This window comes from Vanessa atalanta, chromosome 7 (assembly GCF_905147765.1).
Source record: "Vanessa atalanta chromosome 7, ilVanAtal1.2, whole genome shotgun sequence".
NCBI classification, from domain to species: Eukaryota; Metazoa; Arthropoda; class Insecta; order Lepidoptera; family Nymphalidae; genus Vanessa; species Vanessa atalanta.
This window is the reverse complement of record NC_061877.1, coordinates 10225692-10242777: the sequence shown is the minus strand read 5'-3', so window position 1 is coordinate 10242777 and position 17086 is coordinate 10225692. Positions and strand designations below refer to the sequence as shown.

At 37.3% G+C, this 17086-nt stretch overlaps 4 protein-coding genes across 4 annotated transcripts in view; 2 read left to right on the top strand and 2 right to left on the bottom strand.

Annotated features, from left to right (window-relative positions):
- LOC125065219 (histone-lysine N-methyltransferase 2C-like) overlaps positions 1-8720 on the bottom strand; it is a 29894-nt gene extending 21174 nt beyond the window's left edge. Inside the window, exons 1-25 of the mRNA XM_047672722.1 lie at positions 8573-8720; positions 8316-8403; positions 7919-8129; positions 7694-7831; positions 7330-7608; positions 6974-7250; positions 6777-6891; positions 6567-6686; positions 6014-6389; positions 5806-5936; positions 5622-5716; positions 5295-5550; positions 4990-5150; positions 4673-4916; positions 4438-4597; positions 4036-4319; positions 3729-3803; positions 3389-3628; positions 3182-3316; positions 2936-3090; positions 2613-2850; positions 2297-2454; positions 2077-2201; positions 1848-1960; positions 1540-1742 (exon numbers count right to left, since the gene is read on the bottom strand). Of these exons, the coding sequence (XP_047528678.1) occupies positions 1540-1742; positions 1848-1960; positions 2077-2201; positions 2297-2454; positions 2613-2850; positions 2936-3090; positions 3182-3316; positions 3389-3628; positions 3729-3803; positions 4036-4319; positions 4438-4597; positions 4673-4916; positions 4990-5150; positions 5295-5550; positions 5622-5716; positions 5806-5936; positions 6014-6389; positions 6567-6686; positions 6777-6891; positions 6974-7250; positions 7330-7608; positions 7694-7831; positions 7919-8129; positions 8316-8403 (4377 nt within the window). The 5' untranslated portion in view covers positions 8573-8720. The remainder of the gene's footprint in view (positions 1-1539; positions 1743-1847; positions 1961-2076; positions 2202-2296; positions 2455-2612; positions 2851-2935; positions 3091-3181; positions 3317-3388; positions 3629-3728; positions 3804-4035; positions 4320-4437; positions 4598-4672; positions 4917-4989; positions 5151-5294; positions 5551-5621; positions 5717-5805; positions 5937-6013; positions 6390-6566; positions 6687-6776; positions 6892-6973; positions 7251-7329; positions 7609-7693; positions 7832-7918; positions 8130-8315; positions 8404-8572) is intronic.
- Positions 8721-9646: 926 nt separating this feature from the next.
- LOC125065153 (peroxiredoxin-4) lies at positions 9647-11353 on the top strand. Its single transcript, XM_047672622.1, has 4 exons — positions 9647-9938; positions 10020-10137; positions 10258-10663; positions 10885-11353. Exons 1-4 carry the CDS (start codon positions 9776-9778, stop codon positions 10936-10938), a joined length of 741 nt encoding a protein of 246 aa, XP_047528578.1. The 5' UTR covers positions 9647-9775; the 3' UTR covers positions 10939-11353.
- A 2370-nt stretch (positions 11354-13723) lies between these two features.
- On the top strand, positions 13724-15317 carry LOC125065170 (thiosulfate sulfurtransferase/rhodanese-like domain-containing protein 3). Its single transcript, XM_047672647.1, has 4 exons — positions 13724-13857; positions 14315-14503; positions 14581-14743; positions 15193-15317. The coding sequence occupies exons 2-4, from the start codon at positions 14365-14367 to the stop codon at positions 15242-15244; spliced, it is 354 nt and encodes a 117-aa protein (XP_047528603.1). The 5' UTR covers positions 13724-13857; positions 14315-14364; the 3' UTR covers positions 15245-15317.
- Positions 15318-15334: 17 nt separating this feature from the next.
- On the bottom strand, positions 15335-16622 carry LOC125065169 (putative thiosulfate sulfurtransferase, mitochondrial). Its single transcript, XM_047672646.1, has 5 exons — positions 16513-16622; positions 16273-16443; positions 16001-16198; positions 15724-15886; positions 15335-15453 (listed from the first exon to the last, which is right to left on the bottom strand). The coding sequence occupies exons 2-5, from the start codon at positions 16379-16381 to the stop codon at positions 15402-15404; spliced, it is 522 nt and encodes a 173-aa protein (XP_047528602.1). The 5' UTR covers positions 16382-16443; positions 16513-16622; the 3' UTR covers positions 15335-15401.
- Between the last annotated feature and the right edge of the window lie 464 nt (positions 16623-17086).

Sequence of the window (17086 nt, the reverse complement as noted above, 5' to 3'; positions counted from 1 at the left end):
GCTCGCCGCGCCGACGGCCGCGGGCGCGCTGGCGGCCGGCGGGGCGCTGGTGGCGGGCGCGGCGACCGCGACGGGCGAGGCGCTGGGGGTGCTTGGCGCGGCCGGCGGCGGCGCCCCCGCGGGGGAGCGCCCGCCCTCCGTGTCCGCAGCGCCGCTCGAGCTCTGCCGCCCCAACCAACGCTTAGTACGTCCCGTCTTAGACTCCTACCATGACGACTTCGAAAATTTTTACGCTTGTGCAACGAGCGCTCTGAATTTTGTGCCTTTCGTGTACGGAGACGGTCATCATAGAATGCTAAGCGAGAAACGTATGAGATATTGTCGACTTCGATGATGAGATTGAAATTTTATATGTTGAAAATAAAATCGACAATATTTTACAACAGGGTTAACATCAAAAGTTGAATCTCCAGAGATTACATAGTCGAACTGTATTCTCATTAATTTAACAATAAACAATTCAGTTACTGCAGATTTAGAAAATTTTTTGCTTATTATGATTATTTTTACAGAGAAATAACAAAATGCAAGTGCAATACTGGCACTTATAATAAAATATATATGATTACAATATAATGATTATCATATACTAATTACAATTAGTGTGCTGTAGATCTCATTTGATCTAATTTTTTGTTAGGAAATATTACCAATTACATATTAAGAAGTTGTTAGGAATTAGTAGAAAAATTTTGAAGATCTATGTTGTTCTAAAAACTTATTTTTAACCCCATATGACCAGTATTAAGTCGGTTCAAAGAAAATGTTTGTATTCTAATTAATATTTTAATTATTGACTATTTAAATTATTGTTATTCGATACAATGTTTACCGGTAAATAGTAATTTTAAATATCAAGAGCTTTATATTTACAGCTTGTCTAGTTTCGCAAGCGACAGAGTCTACAGCCCACTATACAATCATAAGTTCGTGATGCATATAAAGCATTTTGTGCTCATAATACTATTAATATTACATAGCACAGACTTCTATAACATACATTATATATAGTAGTAAGTCAAGTAATATATTTCAAATTTATTTAGTCATGGGAACATTGTCAACAATTATAATCTTTTCTATTACTAAGATTTTTAAACAAGAGATACTATTCAATTAATTATATGTCATATAAAATCCCCATTAAGTTACGATAACAGTGAGTCCAACCAATAAATATTTGCCAGCGAAATGTAAATTATTAAACTAGAAGAAAATATGCGCCATTTTCTAAAAGACAGATTAGGTAGATTTACCTATCTACGATTATAGGACGCCTATCATCGTCATCGGCTGTCGTCGACCAATGACTGTTTAGATAAAAAGTAAAATTAGTTCATTTGACTTCTCAAAATGTATCAAATATTAAAATTAGTAATAGAACAGACAAGTATTTATAAGCTCGGTGGCAGTTGGGGGCGGGGAGCGGGGAGCGGGGAGCGGGGTGGGAGGTCCGAGCCGGAGCAGCACACGGCACACGGCGGTGAGTACAACACAGTGAGTAGTGGTTAGCACACACGCGGGCGGAGCGGCACGTACCTGCTGCGCCTTCTTCATGCGAATGGCGCTGCGGTTGTCTCTGGCGCGCTGCAAGTACGGCGCCTTCTGCTCGGAGGGCAGGGCGCGCCATTTCTTGAGAATCTGCTTGCAGCGATCCACCCAGTTCGGGAACTCGGTCTTCCACTCGGGATGGTTAGTGTTGGCATAGAGAACGGCAGAAATCGTCGCCGCGGAGCCGAGACCTGACATAGCATATTTTTAAGGCGATGCGAGGAGGGACAGAGTTCCGAGTCAAGAAATCAACGAATGACGTCGAAAGAATGTGGGACGCGGTGATGGAGACTCACTCTCGTCGGCGCGCATCTTGTCGGCGCTGCGCTGGTTGTAGGAGGGCGGCGGCGCGGGCTGCTCGGCCCACGCGCCCGCCGCGCCCTCGCCGTACAGCGGGCTCAGCGAGCTGCTGCGGGCCGACACGGTCGTGTATTACGCATACGTTTGTGTTTGTAACGGTTACTGGATTACTCATATGAACAACTCGGACATTTATTATTCTGATACAACTTCAACCACACTCACTTGCTTCCGAATTCGGTATGATAAGGTGAGGTATACTCCATGGGACTCTGTAGCTGTTGTCGCTGTTGCGAGTACGGCGTACCCGCCATGGAGTTGACGTAGGATACTGATGATTCCTGTGATTCCTGGACAAAAAATAGTTACAACAGTGCTCGAACTACGCTCGAAGCAGCATGGTGGAATAATACCTTCCCATACTCATGCTGTTCATATAAATTACCTGCGAGTCGTCGGTGAGCACACCCTTGAAGATCTCGTCGACGTCGTTACTGTCCATGTCGGGTAGCGAGTCGCGCACCATCGCATCCAGGTTCACGCCCAGTAGAGACAGCTCGTCCTTCGGAGAGATGGTCGATGACTGCGACGAGCCGCCCGTATCTGTGTTCATAATTATTAGTAGCAATAACTCCTTCATTTTTCACATCAAATATAATGGGTAGTCAAATATAATGTAGATGAATGAGTGCAGTTCGTAGCCCTTTTAATTGTAACATTGCTTATCGAGTAACATGAAAAATATGTTAAACATAATTTACCAGTACTAATAGTTTCAGTCTTGGGAACGTGCGCAGGATTTTCGGGTGGAGCCTGCTCGGGCTCATTCGACTGCGGGCCCAAAATAGCGTTTTTGAGAGCCGTGGAGTCCTCCGTGTGCTTCAGATGCCCCTCCTCCGAGGCCTCCGATTTTATCTTCACGCAATCCGAACTCGCCGCGTTCGGGCCGTCCTCCTTCTCCTCCTTCGGTTTCAGCGTCCGCAAGAGGTCCGACTCCTCCTACGGTATAACGAATAGTAACCATGAGCCAACCGGCGACCAGACAACGGGAGAGCACTGGCTGCTGTCGGCGCGCCGGGCGTACCGCGTTGAGCGTGATGAAGACGGTGCAGTCGTGGTCGTTGAAGGCGCAGAGCGCGGCCAGCACGTCGTCGGCGTCGCTGTCGGAGTTGTCGAGCTCGCGCGCGTCGCGGCACGCGTCGGGCGTGGCGCGCGCCGCCTCGCCCTCGCCCAGCGACACTGTGGCGGTGGAGGTAGCGATGTCACTTCTTCTTTATATCACATAATCTTAAGTATCTTTAAACATTAACATTATATGTCGGTAACTTGCCTGTCGAACTGACGGCGGGCTTGGTCGGTTCGAGAAGATCCTTGCCGAAAAACGCTTCTTGCATGTAAGAAGGAAATTGCTCCATCAGTTTTGAACGAGGTTTGCGACGTGGTTTACGTTTATTACTTGGTGACTCTAAAAAAACACAGTGAAAATTATATACTTATATGTAGCCCACAGCTTTTATTATGCCCACACGAATATTACCTCCGGAGCCTTGCGTTCCGTCTCCTTCTTTGTCATCATCGGCTTGTGCTTTAGCGTTCGTGTGTCTTTGTCGCACAACGAAACCGCCGATGCCGAGCTTGTTCAAATTTCTCTGTCGTTTTCTGCGCAGCACAGTGAGGCCTGAATCCGTGGTATAAATGGTGAAACCTTCAGGCACTGGGCCATCATTTGCAACATTCCATAAAATGCCTTCTTTCAGATTCGTGTTCGATAATAAGCCTGTTAGAAAAAGGTATTGAATTAAGTCATTTGATTTAATTAATGACGATATTATCTGAATTATATTTTGCTTATAAAATATACTTAAACGAAATCTTACCAGGTTCCTCTTTCACTTCAGCAGTGCTGTCAGGCTTGGTGTCGTCTCCCATCTCTCCTTCTGCATTCTGAACCACTGTTTCAATAGATGCCATTATTTCTAATCCATATGCCAGCGTCCAACATATAAAAGTCGACGTTAGATACTTGCTTCTATTATAATTTATTAATTTTACAAGAAATCTTCCTCAATAAAATTTCTCCGAAGCGATAGGTAGATCGATAGATAGATCGATACAAAAATCTCAAAGCATAAAAAATCAAGTAATTCTAACAGAGATATGACCTAGTTAGTGATATAATCTCACCGGCGTCTTTCTCAGTGTTCTCGTTCTTGAACCTCCTCTTGCGGCGCGTGTGCGTGATGCCCATCTCCGCCTCCAGCTGCTTCATGTGGTGAGCGCCGCGTTGCGACAGGCACACGTCGTCCACGTAGTACTCGCCCGCCAGCCCCAGCGCCAGCGGCGTGAGGCGCGGCCGAGCCGGCGCGCGCTCCTCGCCCTCCGCGCCCGCCGCGCCCGCCGCCGGCAGCACCGCGCGCGCCACGTGCGGCGGCGGCACCTCGCGCCCGCGGCACAGCACGCACTTGTACCTGGCGCCGGCACGAACCATCATTTTTATGATAGATTTGTCAATTACATTTATTATTATATTAGATTAGAGCGATCTCTAATCCTCTAGAAGTATAGAATAAAATTCGGAGATCGTACCCGGCCCGACAGCAGGTTTCGGCATCGGCCTCGCCGCGGATAGAGTCACAGGCGGCATGCAGCCACCGCGAGCACGCGGTGCACTGGATGATGAGCTCGCCGTCGGAGTAGGGCTCGGAGCACACGCAGCACATCACGAGCGACGCGCACGGCGAGCACTCTGCGGAGGCAACAGTCATGAGCGCGCGGCTGAGAGGGGGCAGGCGGCGGGGGGGGCGCGACTCGCTGTACCGACCTGTGTAGTTGTCGCACCAGAGCGGCGTGTCGCGCGTGCCGCACACGAGACAGCGGCGACACCGCGCACAGCGCCAGGCGCCGCGCGGCACCTCCGGCAGCGCGGGCCGCGCGCAGTACGTATGCCAGGCCGTGTCGCAGTCGTCGCACAGCACCAGCAGCGGCTCGTCGCCGCGCGATCCGCAGCCCTCGCACACCGTGCAGTCCAGACAGCGCCAGCCGAGACTGACGATCACTTGCGACACCTGTCGACAGACGGACACTGTGTAGTCGGAACTTCGGCCGCGTACTATGTACCGATTTAACGAGATCGAATACCTTAATGTTGACACAGTAGGGGTGATACGTTTGGCCGCACTGCGAGCACGCTATGAGGCAACCTTCCGAGTCCGTACCGATAGCCCCGCACATGACGCATAAGTCTTGAGTCAGTACAAATTTATCTTTACTTGAACACAAGACTAGTTTGTTTTCCACTCCTGAAAAAACATCACATGTTATAACATTTCGTAATGTGCCTAGCAAAATATATTCTTACAGTTACAAATATTACAGTTTGACAATGTTGATTCCACATTTCCATGAAAAGAAAAAACAAACAAATTACTCCATTCAATAATTACCTGGGTCATCTTCAGATGTTTTATTATCAGGAGCTTGTGGCCTTTGTAAGCCAAGTCCAGGAACACCAAACACTCCCCGCATTTTTGGTTTAGATCCTCGTTTTCGACCAAAGTCCAAAACAGACCTTTGACGCTTTTGGAAACCCAATTTGCCAGCAGGTGGAAACCCACCCTTGAGTTTATATCCACCTATCTTTTTTTTCGCTACTTTCGAGGAAACGGTGTAAGGTTTGCCTTTTCCAAGACCTACATCTGCCTGAGAAAAAATAATAAACTTTATTAATAATACAGTAGAAAAAAGCTATATATATCTTAAACATTATATACCTTTGGTTCAATTGCCAGTGGATCCTGATCTTGCGCATTATCATCGCCGAAAGAGGAGTCCTGTGATGTCGATGCCATATTGTCTTCTTCAAATGCTTTAAATAAACATTATTGTTATCAATATAGTGCAATAATAGATAGTATCAAATAAAGTCTATAAAAGTAATACAATATTTATACTAACATCCGGACTTAGAGCCTGCCAACATATTAGATTTACATATAGGGCAACTATATTCATATCCAGGATTCTGTTCCTTCTTCTGCCTATACTGCTGTGGGTCCGCTTCCGGGTCGCACATTCCGTGTACATATCTAAAAAATACATTTTTTTAAGTCACAACAGACATCATTTAAATACCTTAATTAATCAACATGGCAGGATAACGAACCTGCGGCAAGTCGAGCAGCGGATCATGTCGCGGTAGGCTGCGGCACGGTAAGCACGGCGACACAACGGACAGCACGAGCCCTTGTTACGCTGCTGGTAGCACGAGTCGCACACCGTGTAGTGCGCGTGCCAGCGGGACGAGGGGCCGGCGCCGGGCGAGCGCGCGCCGCAGTCGGAGCACACGCGGCAGCACTTGCACTTCCAACCGTATTTAGGCACCGTTGCCATGACGGGGCGCAGGCACATGGCGTGGTACAGCTTGTCGCAGTGCTCGCATGCCACGGCCCGCGCCTCACCCGCGCCCACGCCCGCGCCTCCCTCGCCGCGGCACACCTGGCACACGCGGCACGCGCGACACGACCAGCCCGCTCGTACACCTGTGGAGCCACAACATCGTGCTACACTGTCAGCCACCTAGGATCAATTTTAATTTATACCACATATGTTGCAATAGTGCAATAAAATTACTAGTTTTATTAAACTTTGTACAATGTAATATATGAATAAATATGTTTTAAATATATTTATACTTATACTATATTTATATATTTTACCAGGCAGTTGCTTGAGTCCTACACAAGTGCCATGATAATGTGCTCCACAAGTAACGCATGTCATAAGATTGGACATATCCCCGATGGTTCGACAAGTTCTGCAGTCTATATCTGCTGTGCCTGAAATACAAAAAAAAATTAAGTAAATAAGGAAATACGACACAAGGCAAGTAATGACATCAAGGGAAAATTGTTGCATAACATACTCACATACAAGTGGTGCTTGGTACAAATGATCCTTACAAAAAGATGACTTTGTTTGAAAATCCATAAAGCCTCCAGATGCCAGAACACAAGGCAGATGAAAATATTTACTACAACTCATCTGAAAAAAAAAAATTAAGTATGTTTAAAAATATTTTATGAAACATCTTATTCCGTTTGTATAAATAATCAAAAAATTTTACCTTGCATGGTATGCTTGCCCCATATCTCTGACAGAAGGCACATTTTCTAGCAAGAGCTGTAGTAACAATTCCTCTAATCCTAGCTTCTTCTAATTGGTCCTTTTCCTCATCAGATGTACATGCAGCAGCAACTTGATCTTGAAATGGAGGACTGAACTCAAGGCAACAACGATGGACATAAAACATTCCTGAGGATACCACTGCAGGTAACTCTAGTGTCTCAGAAAATCCAATGATTGAGAGTTCATCGGTATGCTCCATGTTGTAAAGTGGGGTCCTAAAAATTTTATGAATTACATTAATGTTTTATAAAAAATAAACTATACTTTCATTCATTATTATTTATTGATACTTACTTGCACTTGTTAAATGCCTTTTGACGCCTGCTTAGAGGAAGAACTTGATGCTGCTGATTAATATCTAGCAATTCGGGTGGCGGTGAAGCCAACCCTGCAGGGAGAGGAAGAGTGGGTGTGTTAGGAGTTGTAATACTGGTGGGTGTAGCACCTCCAGAATTACTTATACTTGGTGTAGAACTCCCTTCCCCTTCTATGTTACATACTGTCTGCCTCATTTCTCCTTGTCCGAGTTGACTGCGCTCACTTAGATTACATAAGGCACAAACTTTACCAGGCCTAAAAATATAATGTAAATAAAAATATTTGTAAAATTCTATATTATTCTATATACATTGCTATTTAATTGAAAATAGTAGTTTACCATTTTTCTGGAGTATATGGTGGTTCCTCAGGTGCAGGCATGGTAAAGTCATCTTCATCCAACATGTCATCAAGAGCTTCATCACGGCTGCTTCTGTGGCGTTTAGCTCCTCTTACTGAACCTGGATTTCCTCTATAGCTATAACGAAAAAAGTGTATTTTTAAGTAAATCATAGCTTTTTATATTATTAAGATTTAAAAAATTAATTTATACACTTCCTATTACCGTCTCACTATCTTTCCCTCACGCGCTAACTTGGCTCCTTCTTTACGAGGTCTTCCAGGTCCTCTTCTGCCTGATGTAAAGAATGGACGAGTGTATGTTTGATGGTGAAAGAACGCTGGCTGTGATACCACAGCAAGGGGAGAGGCCGGCTCTTCGCCGCGAGGTGATGATGCACATGACGTCGGTGTGGAAGCTGGGCCTGCATAAAAGTCTATCAAAATTTTACTTTATTTAATTTATAGCATTTTAAAACATTTCTTCAATGTTTTAAGGACTTTTCAAAAAAAGAAATTCTTATAATATTTTCAACTTCAATCCTAATGACTAGTTTAGAAAGATGTAATTATAAATTAACTAATTCAAAAAAAAACTATAATGTCAAATTAACCACAAGTACCTGAAGACGGCGGGGCTTCACATTCGTCGTCAGACCCATCGTCAGCTAATAAATCCACATCTAAAACTCCTTCGTCTGGTCCGTCCATCTAAAACATGTACCACTAATAACATTCACTGTCAAATAAGATCACCAGAGTATAGTATTTCTTATCGAAACTTTTTCATGTTTTAAAGTCCAAACATAAAACTCAATGTAATCAGACCGCCATAATGAACGACAAGTGGATACTTTTAAAGTAAGCTATAAACACTTACCGCAACTCGTTGCGATGGACTTGAAAAGAACCGAACTTATGAAAATGATTTAAAATACGATAACAAAAACATTTTTAATTTATTTCAAGCAAATACAAATAAATGATATTACGAAAGTAGAAATACAACATTCGCTGCGATTGCGAATGCGAACGATGCAAAACAGATAATAAATAAAACAGTATAGAATACAGATATAATAAAGTAAAAATATATATAGATTACACATATAATTAATGTTAATAATAAATAAAGTAATTCTACACTTTTGCAGAATTATTTACTTTTCTATAGTTTCGGTACTATAATCGACGGAGAAAACAATTTTTTTAAAGGGTCGGTCACTAATATTTTCAATCATCACTGCGCTTTTTGATTTCATTTGACTTAGCCTTCAAGTGTTAATTTACTTTAATATGAAACGTAAAAAAGTAAATGTATGTAATATATATAGAATAAAAAGCACTGTACCGTTCAACTTTAACAAATAAAAAAATTGCAATTCGTGTTATTATTTAAGCAACAATTTCATTTTTAAGGGGTAGGGACCACACACTCATCAGATATTCCACCGTCAAACAACAATACTCAGTATTGCTGTGTTCCGGTTTGAAGGGTGAGTGAGCTAGTGTAACTACAGGCACAAGAGACATAACACCTTAGTTCCTAAGGTTGGTGACGCATTGGCGATGTAAGAATTGGTTATTATTTTTTCAGTACCATTGTGTATGGGCGGTTGTGACCACTCACCATCAGGTGGCCCATTTGCTCGTACCGATAGCAATCAAAACTATAGTAATTTAGTTTTCGATTTCTATCGGTTGATTTTATTTAAAGCGACTTTTATCTGCGTTTTTATTATTTTGAAAATAATAACCTGTGATATAAATTAAGTTAACTCTAAAATGTTTTCTATTATATTGTTAATTTATCCCAGTATATTATTTGTAATATAAAACTATACATATTTAGTTTTTTTTTTTAATATATTTAAGTATGTACATAGCTTAATCCGGCGTTAATAATTTATCGTTATCAGTATATTGGTATCAGTCCAGCTTTAGTTTTCTTATCATAAAAAACCACAGACGTGTCATATACATTAAATATTTGACATTTCCACAGCCCACTAGATTTAAAAGTAGTTGCTGTGTTAGTTTTCGTATTTAAAATAATTACTAAAACGTTTTAAAATATTTTATAATGAATAAAATAATCACAAATTTAATTCTATTAATATTTTATATATCAACATGTAACTCAACTATATTTGAAAGTGATTCGTGTTATACTTTCGGAAGCGGCAATGTTTTTCCCGGTGGAGCAAGAAAGATTGATCATAAATTACAATTTACTAAAGCTATGAGTAAGTTTCCAGAAGAAACTCGATAATATTACGAATTCATATTTATTTATAATAAGCGCGTTACTATCGCTAATGTTTTAGTCTCAAAACCGGCTCCTGAGTGGGAGGCGACGGCGATTGTAAACGGAGAAGTAACACAGCTTTCGTTGTCAAGTTTTAGAGGAAAATATTTAGTATTTTTCTTTTATCCATTGGATTTGTAAGTATTAATAAATGTTATTATAAATTATTTTTTGTTTATAAACATATATTTATCTTACCAGCAAGTTTGTATTTATTATTAATAGTATTACAAAAGTTGTATTATTTTTATTTTCAGCACATTCGTTTGTCCCACTGAAATTTTAGCATTCTCTGAAAGGATAGAGGAATTTAAAAAAATTAATACTGAGGTAGTGGCTTGCTCTGTAGACTCCCATTTTACACACCTTGCATGGATCAATACTCCTCGTAAAGAGGGTGGACTGGGAAAAATTAACATACCTCTCCTTAGCGATCTTACGCATTCTATTGCTAAAGATTATGGAGTATATTTAGAAGATTTGGGGCACACTTTGAGAGGCTTATTTATAATTGATGATAAAGGAATTCTGAGACAGATTACAATGAATGATTTGCCAGTGGGAAGATCAGTAGATGAGACATTGAGATTGGTTCAAGCTTTCCAGTATACTGACAACCATGGTGAGGTATGCCCTGCAGGCTGGAAACCAGGGCAGGATACTGTAAGTACTATTTTTATTGTTGTATAGTAGTAATTTTTTTTAGTTTCTCATTTTGATAAAGGTTTATGAGGCCTATTGGAAAAACTCTCAACTTGGCTCTTTGTGTAAATTTAAGAAATAGTTCCTCGTATTAGCCTAGACTACAAAAATTAATTCATATAAATATCAAATGATGCATTAATCTTACAAACAGTTTTATAAAAATATCTGTTCTTTTTCAGATCATACCAAATCCAGCTGAAAAGAGGAAATATTTTGAAAAAGTAGCAGACTAATTAATAAAATTAGAAATGAACTTTTACTTTTATTATTAATGATAATGAAAAAAAAACAATTAATAATTTCAAGGTTCTGATAAAATGTTTAAATCAGAAGATAAACTTTACTTAAATGCTGATAATGCAACATTTTACCAATTATGTATTATTATATTTTATATTACATACATATAAGAACAATATAGTAAATTAATGATAATTTAGATGTAAGTGAATTATGTATAAATATATATATTTTTTATTATAACATTTTTTATAAGATAGTACAATAGATTTCCAGAAAATACTCAAAACACACAATTTTCTACAGTAAAACAATTATAGCCAGTGTTAAGACTGATATGAAATTTCGCATTTTATTATTATTAAGGTAAGTTTGGGAATGGTATGACTAAATAAAATTATTTTTAAAGTGCTGTGTTTAATTTATTTAAATCTATGCCCTTAGATTCTAGTATTATTTTTATTTATTTACTTATTTAAATATATAAAAATAGCAATATCTTTTTCAGCATATGCAGAGAGTTAACTCTCTCTTATTATTTGTTTAATATATATTGTTTGTTTATAATTTACAAGAATATGAAGTTCATGCTTGTCCTGTGGTTAATTTCAATTTAAAGCAGGCAGGCGGGAGTTTTTTCAGTAAGCCATTACAACAAAAAAACCGTCTCATATAAACCATTTATAAATATATAAATATACCACCGTAGAATTGTAAATACCTTTAGATTATAATCTACCTCGCGAGATAAACTGAAAATTTCGATAGTTTATGATATTTCGTTTAGGTTAGAGTTTTGTGTTGACATAGTTGAAGAAAAATATCTATTAAGAAAATTGTATGTAATCGTAGTTAAATTCTGAGCGACTGGGTATGAGCTTTGCCAATCGACTGGTAGTTATTTACTTGAAAAGCTATTTATTTGCATTGAAAAATCGTAAAAGCGGGCAATTCTAGCCGGTGACACTATCGATTTTAGCCGACAACTTCGTAGATTTACAAAAACTAGCGAACAAACATTTTTTAAATGTATAAAATAAACAGAATTTTTATTTTAAAGCTATAATTAAAATAAAAAAGTTTCCAAGTTATGGGAGCTGTTTTTAAAGTCTTTTCTGAAGTTAACAATATGCGATTCAGGCCGCTAATTAGTAGTAAAGTAACAATTTAACAAACTTTTGTTTGTGCAGTGTTGCCGTAATTACAGAATCACGTTACAGACGATATTTTATGTGCATCATTTGTCATGCAATTCGCTCTCCTGCGATCAGAGGGGGTGATTTAGTGAAAAGGGACGGAAGAGTGTAACAGTAAGTCGGGAAAGTACATGCTATTTGATTTGAGCAATGAGCGCGCCCGTTACTCGTTATGGCCGTCTGAATTCAGATCATGATTCATGGTACCGACCTTTATTAGTAAGGTGTGTAAAAATAGCAATTCGACAACCTAGTCTAATGCCTATAAAGTCATAGATCACGAATTTCAAGCCCCAGGTCGGGGCAATAAAAATTTATTCGATTTATCCGTCGAAAAAATCTCAGTAACAGCCCGTGGTCTAGAAGTTGGAAGTGTTTACACCATAGATAATACACTTATACTAGCTACACTCCCGTGAATCGGAATCGGTGTCCTTTTCTGTCGTGTCGGATTTGCTGCCCCTTCGGACTATGAGAGTGCACATATATTTGTACACACACTTGTGCATTAAAATAAGTTCTGCGTAGGCTAGTCCATGCCATTGGCCGCATTGACTGAAATCGGTCAAGCTGGAATCCGAAGTGAAAGTCAATAAATCCTTTTTGGGGATAGTTATCAATTTTTATAATAAAATTCCGCCGATATTTTGAACTTTGCCAATTCATAAATTCAAAGCATTTGTAAAAAATACATCTATAATAAAAGCATTATTTAATGCAGAATTATATAGGTGACAGAAACTAATACTTGCTAACTTTCAGGTAAGATAAATGTTATATAACACAATTAATTGTATTTAGCTAACATAACTTTGTATTTTTAATTTTCAAAAAGATTAACTATTGCGTTTCTTGCCGGTTCGTCTCGGCAGAACCTACATTCCGAACCGGTGGCAGCTTACTTAATATAGTGTGTAAAATTCGATTCAAAAGTGCTTGTAAAAGCCTACTTGAATAAAGTTTATTTTGATTTGATTTGATTTGCGACAACCACACCATTACCAAGATGAAATGTCAGATGCCACATATCATATGTGACTACAGTCACACAGTGAGCCGTGAGGCTCCCGTGTTTTTTGAAGTTATATTTTACTTTTGGCGCGTCATGAAAAAATAATTGAGTGAATTTTTATTTGAAGCGTTAAGTCACTCGAAATAGCCAGCTTCCTACATTATCTTATTTTACAATGTTCATTTTATTACAAATTTAAATTGAAGTGAAAAAAAGAATTTACTTTATATTATAATTATTAATATTTTATTATTAAGGAGGCTTATTATTTTTCGATTGTAATTATTTTAATGCAATAAAAAACTATTATTATTTACGCCGAAGAATTAGATCTTCAAACACGATACATAAGTACAGGCATATTTATTTTTAATGATATTGTTTAATTTTACTTCTTTGTTGATATTGTATGCTTTATAATATATGGAAAAAACTACAGGCCTACTGTAGATTTATTTAGTTATAATAAATTAAGATTGTGGTTACTTTGGTTTTTTAACATAGAGTATTTAGTATATACTGTGCCGTTTTGGTTTTATATACTACATATTACAATATTACTATTTACTATACTCTATGGTTTACTTACCGCTTACAAAGGGATTGTTTTTCTTTATTTTTTATTTGAAAATTTAGTGAAAACTTAAGTACTGATTATAGATAACTTAAAATTTAATCGAAGTATTAACCTAATAATTAAACAGGTAATGATTAAATAAGTTTGTATGTATTTTAAAAGCAACTAGCAATTATTATTACTACGAAAAGTACAAACTTAAAAATAAATTAGTGTAAAAATAAAGTAGTTGATTTATTTACAGAGTACATCAATGTTAAAGAATATTAAGTTATGCAACTGTAAGCTTTCTTTAACAAATTATAATGTCACTTCCACTATCATCCTCATTTATTATTAGACATTTCGGAATAAATATTTGTAACTTGGCAATAAGTGTGTTTTTCTCTTATTTTTTTGTGTAGGATCGTAAAGTAGAAGTATTTATTAACAAACTTTTATTATTTATAATTAATATATCTCAAACTTAATAAAAAAGTTTCTTTTACATTGTTTTAGTAATTTAAATTTAATTATTTTTTAAATTTCTAAAATCATAAAACTTAACACAATCCAATGTCATAATATTTTGTGTAAAATTACAGACAGAAAATTTTACACCAGTTGTTTACTTGCAAAAGCAGGTCATTCAAATATGGTTGATCCTAAAAGGGTTCTCAGCTATGAGGATATGCTAAAAATAATTCATCAACCTGAGAAGGTGATTATTGATGTCCGCAGTCCAGAAGAGGTGAAATCAACTGGCAAAATACCTTCTAGCATCAACATACCATGTACTCTCAATATTAATAACAAGATACCTCATATTTATAATGAATATTATTTTAAATTAACAATTATATCTTTTTAGTAAACAATGTACAAGATGCATTAATAACTATGTCGGAAGAAGAGTTCAAGAAGCAATTTCAAAGGCCTAAGCCATCTTCTTCAGATGAGCTTATATTTTATTGTCAATCTGGTAGACGTTCCAGTGAAGCTCTTGACAAAGCACTTAAGCTTGGATATACAAAGTATACACATAAAATTGTGTCCAATTTTTTTAGTCATATTACTATAACATAAACCCAACTTTAAATCTTAACATATTTCAATTGTAGAAGGCATATAGTTAAATAAACCTTAAATTTACATATTCTATGCGATTTTGTAAAAGCTCTTTTATTGTGCACTATAAACAATTCTTGAATAATATAGCTTTATTTATGATACAAGTTTTAACTAACTTTCTTTTGTAATATGACTTTAAATGATGCCATCTTTAGCCTATTCTAATCTAAGTATGAATAAAGATAAACAAACCTTAAATTTACATAGTTCATGTGAATCACTAATAGATCAACTATATTGTGCACTACTAAAAGTCTTCATATTATGGTTGAATTAGGCTAAAGATAATTTATACTTATTAGTTATTATACCAAGTAAGATGCATGTATTAATCATTTGATTGTTTTAACAGATCCAAAACCTACCTGGGCAGTTGGAATGATTGGTCAAGTAAACAAAAATAAATGTGTTATAATCATAAATACATATAATAATGCAATGAAATAAATTAATTAAAACATAGAAGACTAGTTTTATTAAAAAAAAATACAATATAGATAACAAAAAAGTATAATTTGGATGTGGGACTAGCTGTTAATATTCTATCTTGCTGCAGCTCGTTTACTGCATTTTGCTAGACCATTCTATCCAACTTCCAAGATAATTTTTCACACTGTAAAGAAAAGATACATATTTCATTTAAAAAAGAGTACTTTTTTATCTTTGTGTTTGAATAGAAAACTGGGAAATTTAAAACAAAAGACCTTGAAAGCCTTGCTAAACAATTATATTTTTTTGCAGCATGGCTTACACACAATGTAAATATGGTTTTGACTCGAGTCCCAAATATGTTGACTGAGTTGTGGAACTAGTTGCTTTCTCTTCACTGCATATGTTCTATAGCATGATTCATAATGCAAAATAAAATTTTTAAAGTACTCACTTCTTATATCCCAGATTAAAAGCATTCTGTTGTGCCATACCAGACCTCTTTCCAGACATACAATAAAAGATTATTTCAGCATCTTCAGAAGGTTTCTTAATCTGGTACAATTTTTGAAATTCTTTTTCTGTCATGGTGCCTAGTGCTGTAGATACATTTCCCACTAAAAGTTCAAAATAAAAAAAGTTATTTGTAATTATAATGTTACTAAAACATTTTCAATACTTTGTGATTCAATATTTTTACTATATTTTATACTTAACATAAAAGTACGTACATGGAATGTTGACGCTGTTTGGAATTTTTCCTAGTTCTTTTATTTCGTCAGGTTCTCTCACATCAATGAGTAAAATGTTTTCATTAGTTGTGGCCTTTTTTACATAATCATAATCTACTATTACTTCTTCAAAACGGGGTTGTTTTGTTGAAAATTGCCGGAAAACATCCACATGTATTATCTCGCGACGAATTTTACCTGTTACAGTTAATTTGTTTTGTAAATTGTAACAAGTAAATTTATAACAGATTTCAGCTACAAGAGGCACTTACAGTTGGCGTTATATTTATTCCTTATTGGTTTTTCTGTTTGTATTGACAAAAACTTAAATAATTGTATAGCAGAATTGTAAATGGGTCTCTTCAAAATACTGCGTAACATTTTAAAGCGCTAATGATATTATTAAATGGAAACTTATGAAACTGTAAACAATATAAAGTTATCTGAAAAGAATAACCAAAATTATTTATTAAGCCTATTTAAATATTAAGTAACCGATATGTAAAATTTACCTTTCTGATTTTTCTGCGTTTAGTTTAAATTTTCAATTGTCATATGTCATTGTCAATATTTTGAAAGTATTGTCATTACACATTGCAATCTTGGTTTATCTAGTGGCTAGGTATAAAGATGTAGATTCCAAGGTCGTGGGTTCAATTCCCAGGTCGGGCCGATAAAACATTATTGAGTTACTGGTTTGAAAATTTCTCATTAAAAATCCAGAGTTTGGAAGTTGGAAGTGTGCACACCGAAGCGTGCCTCGGAACCCCGGTACTCTCTTTCCGGTCGTGTCGAATTTGCCATCGCATCGGATTATGAGAATGAGGGAATAGAGAGTTCACTTGTATTTGTGTACTATAATATGCATGCCCTGTGCAGTTGGCTAGACTTCCATGAGATTGGCCGCCGTAACCAAAATCGGTCAGGAGGACATCATCATATCTCTGGTACTAATTAAAATACAGTATTCAAAAGAAACAAAGATAATTATGTCTTTTTATTATAGATGAAATAGTATTCTCATTTAACAAATTAAAAAGTTGTGACAATCTTTCCTTTCTGTGTTACTTCTGCGCGAACACCAAG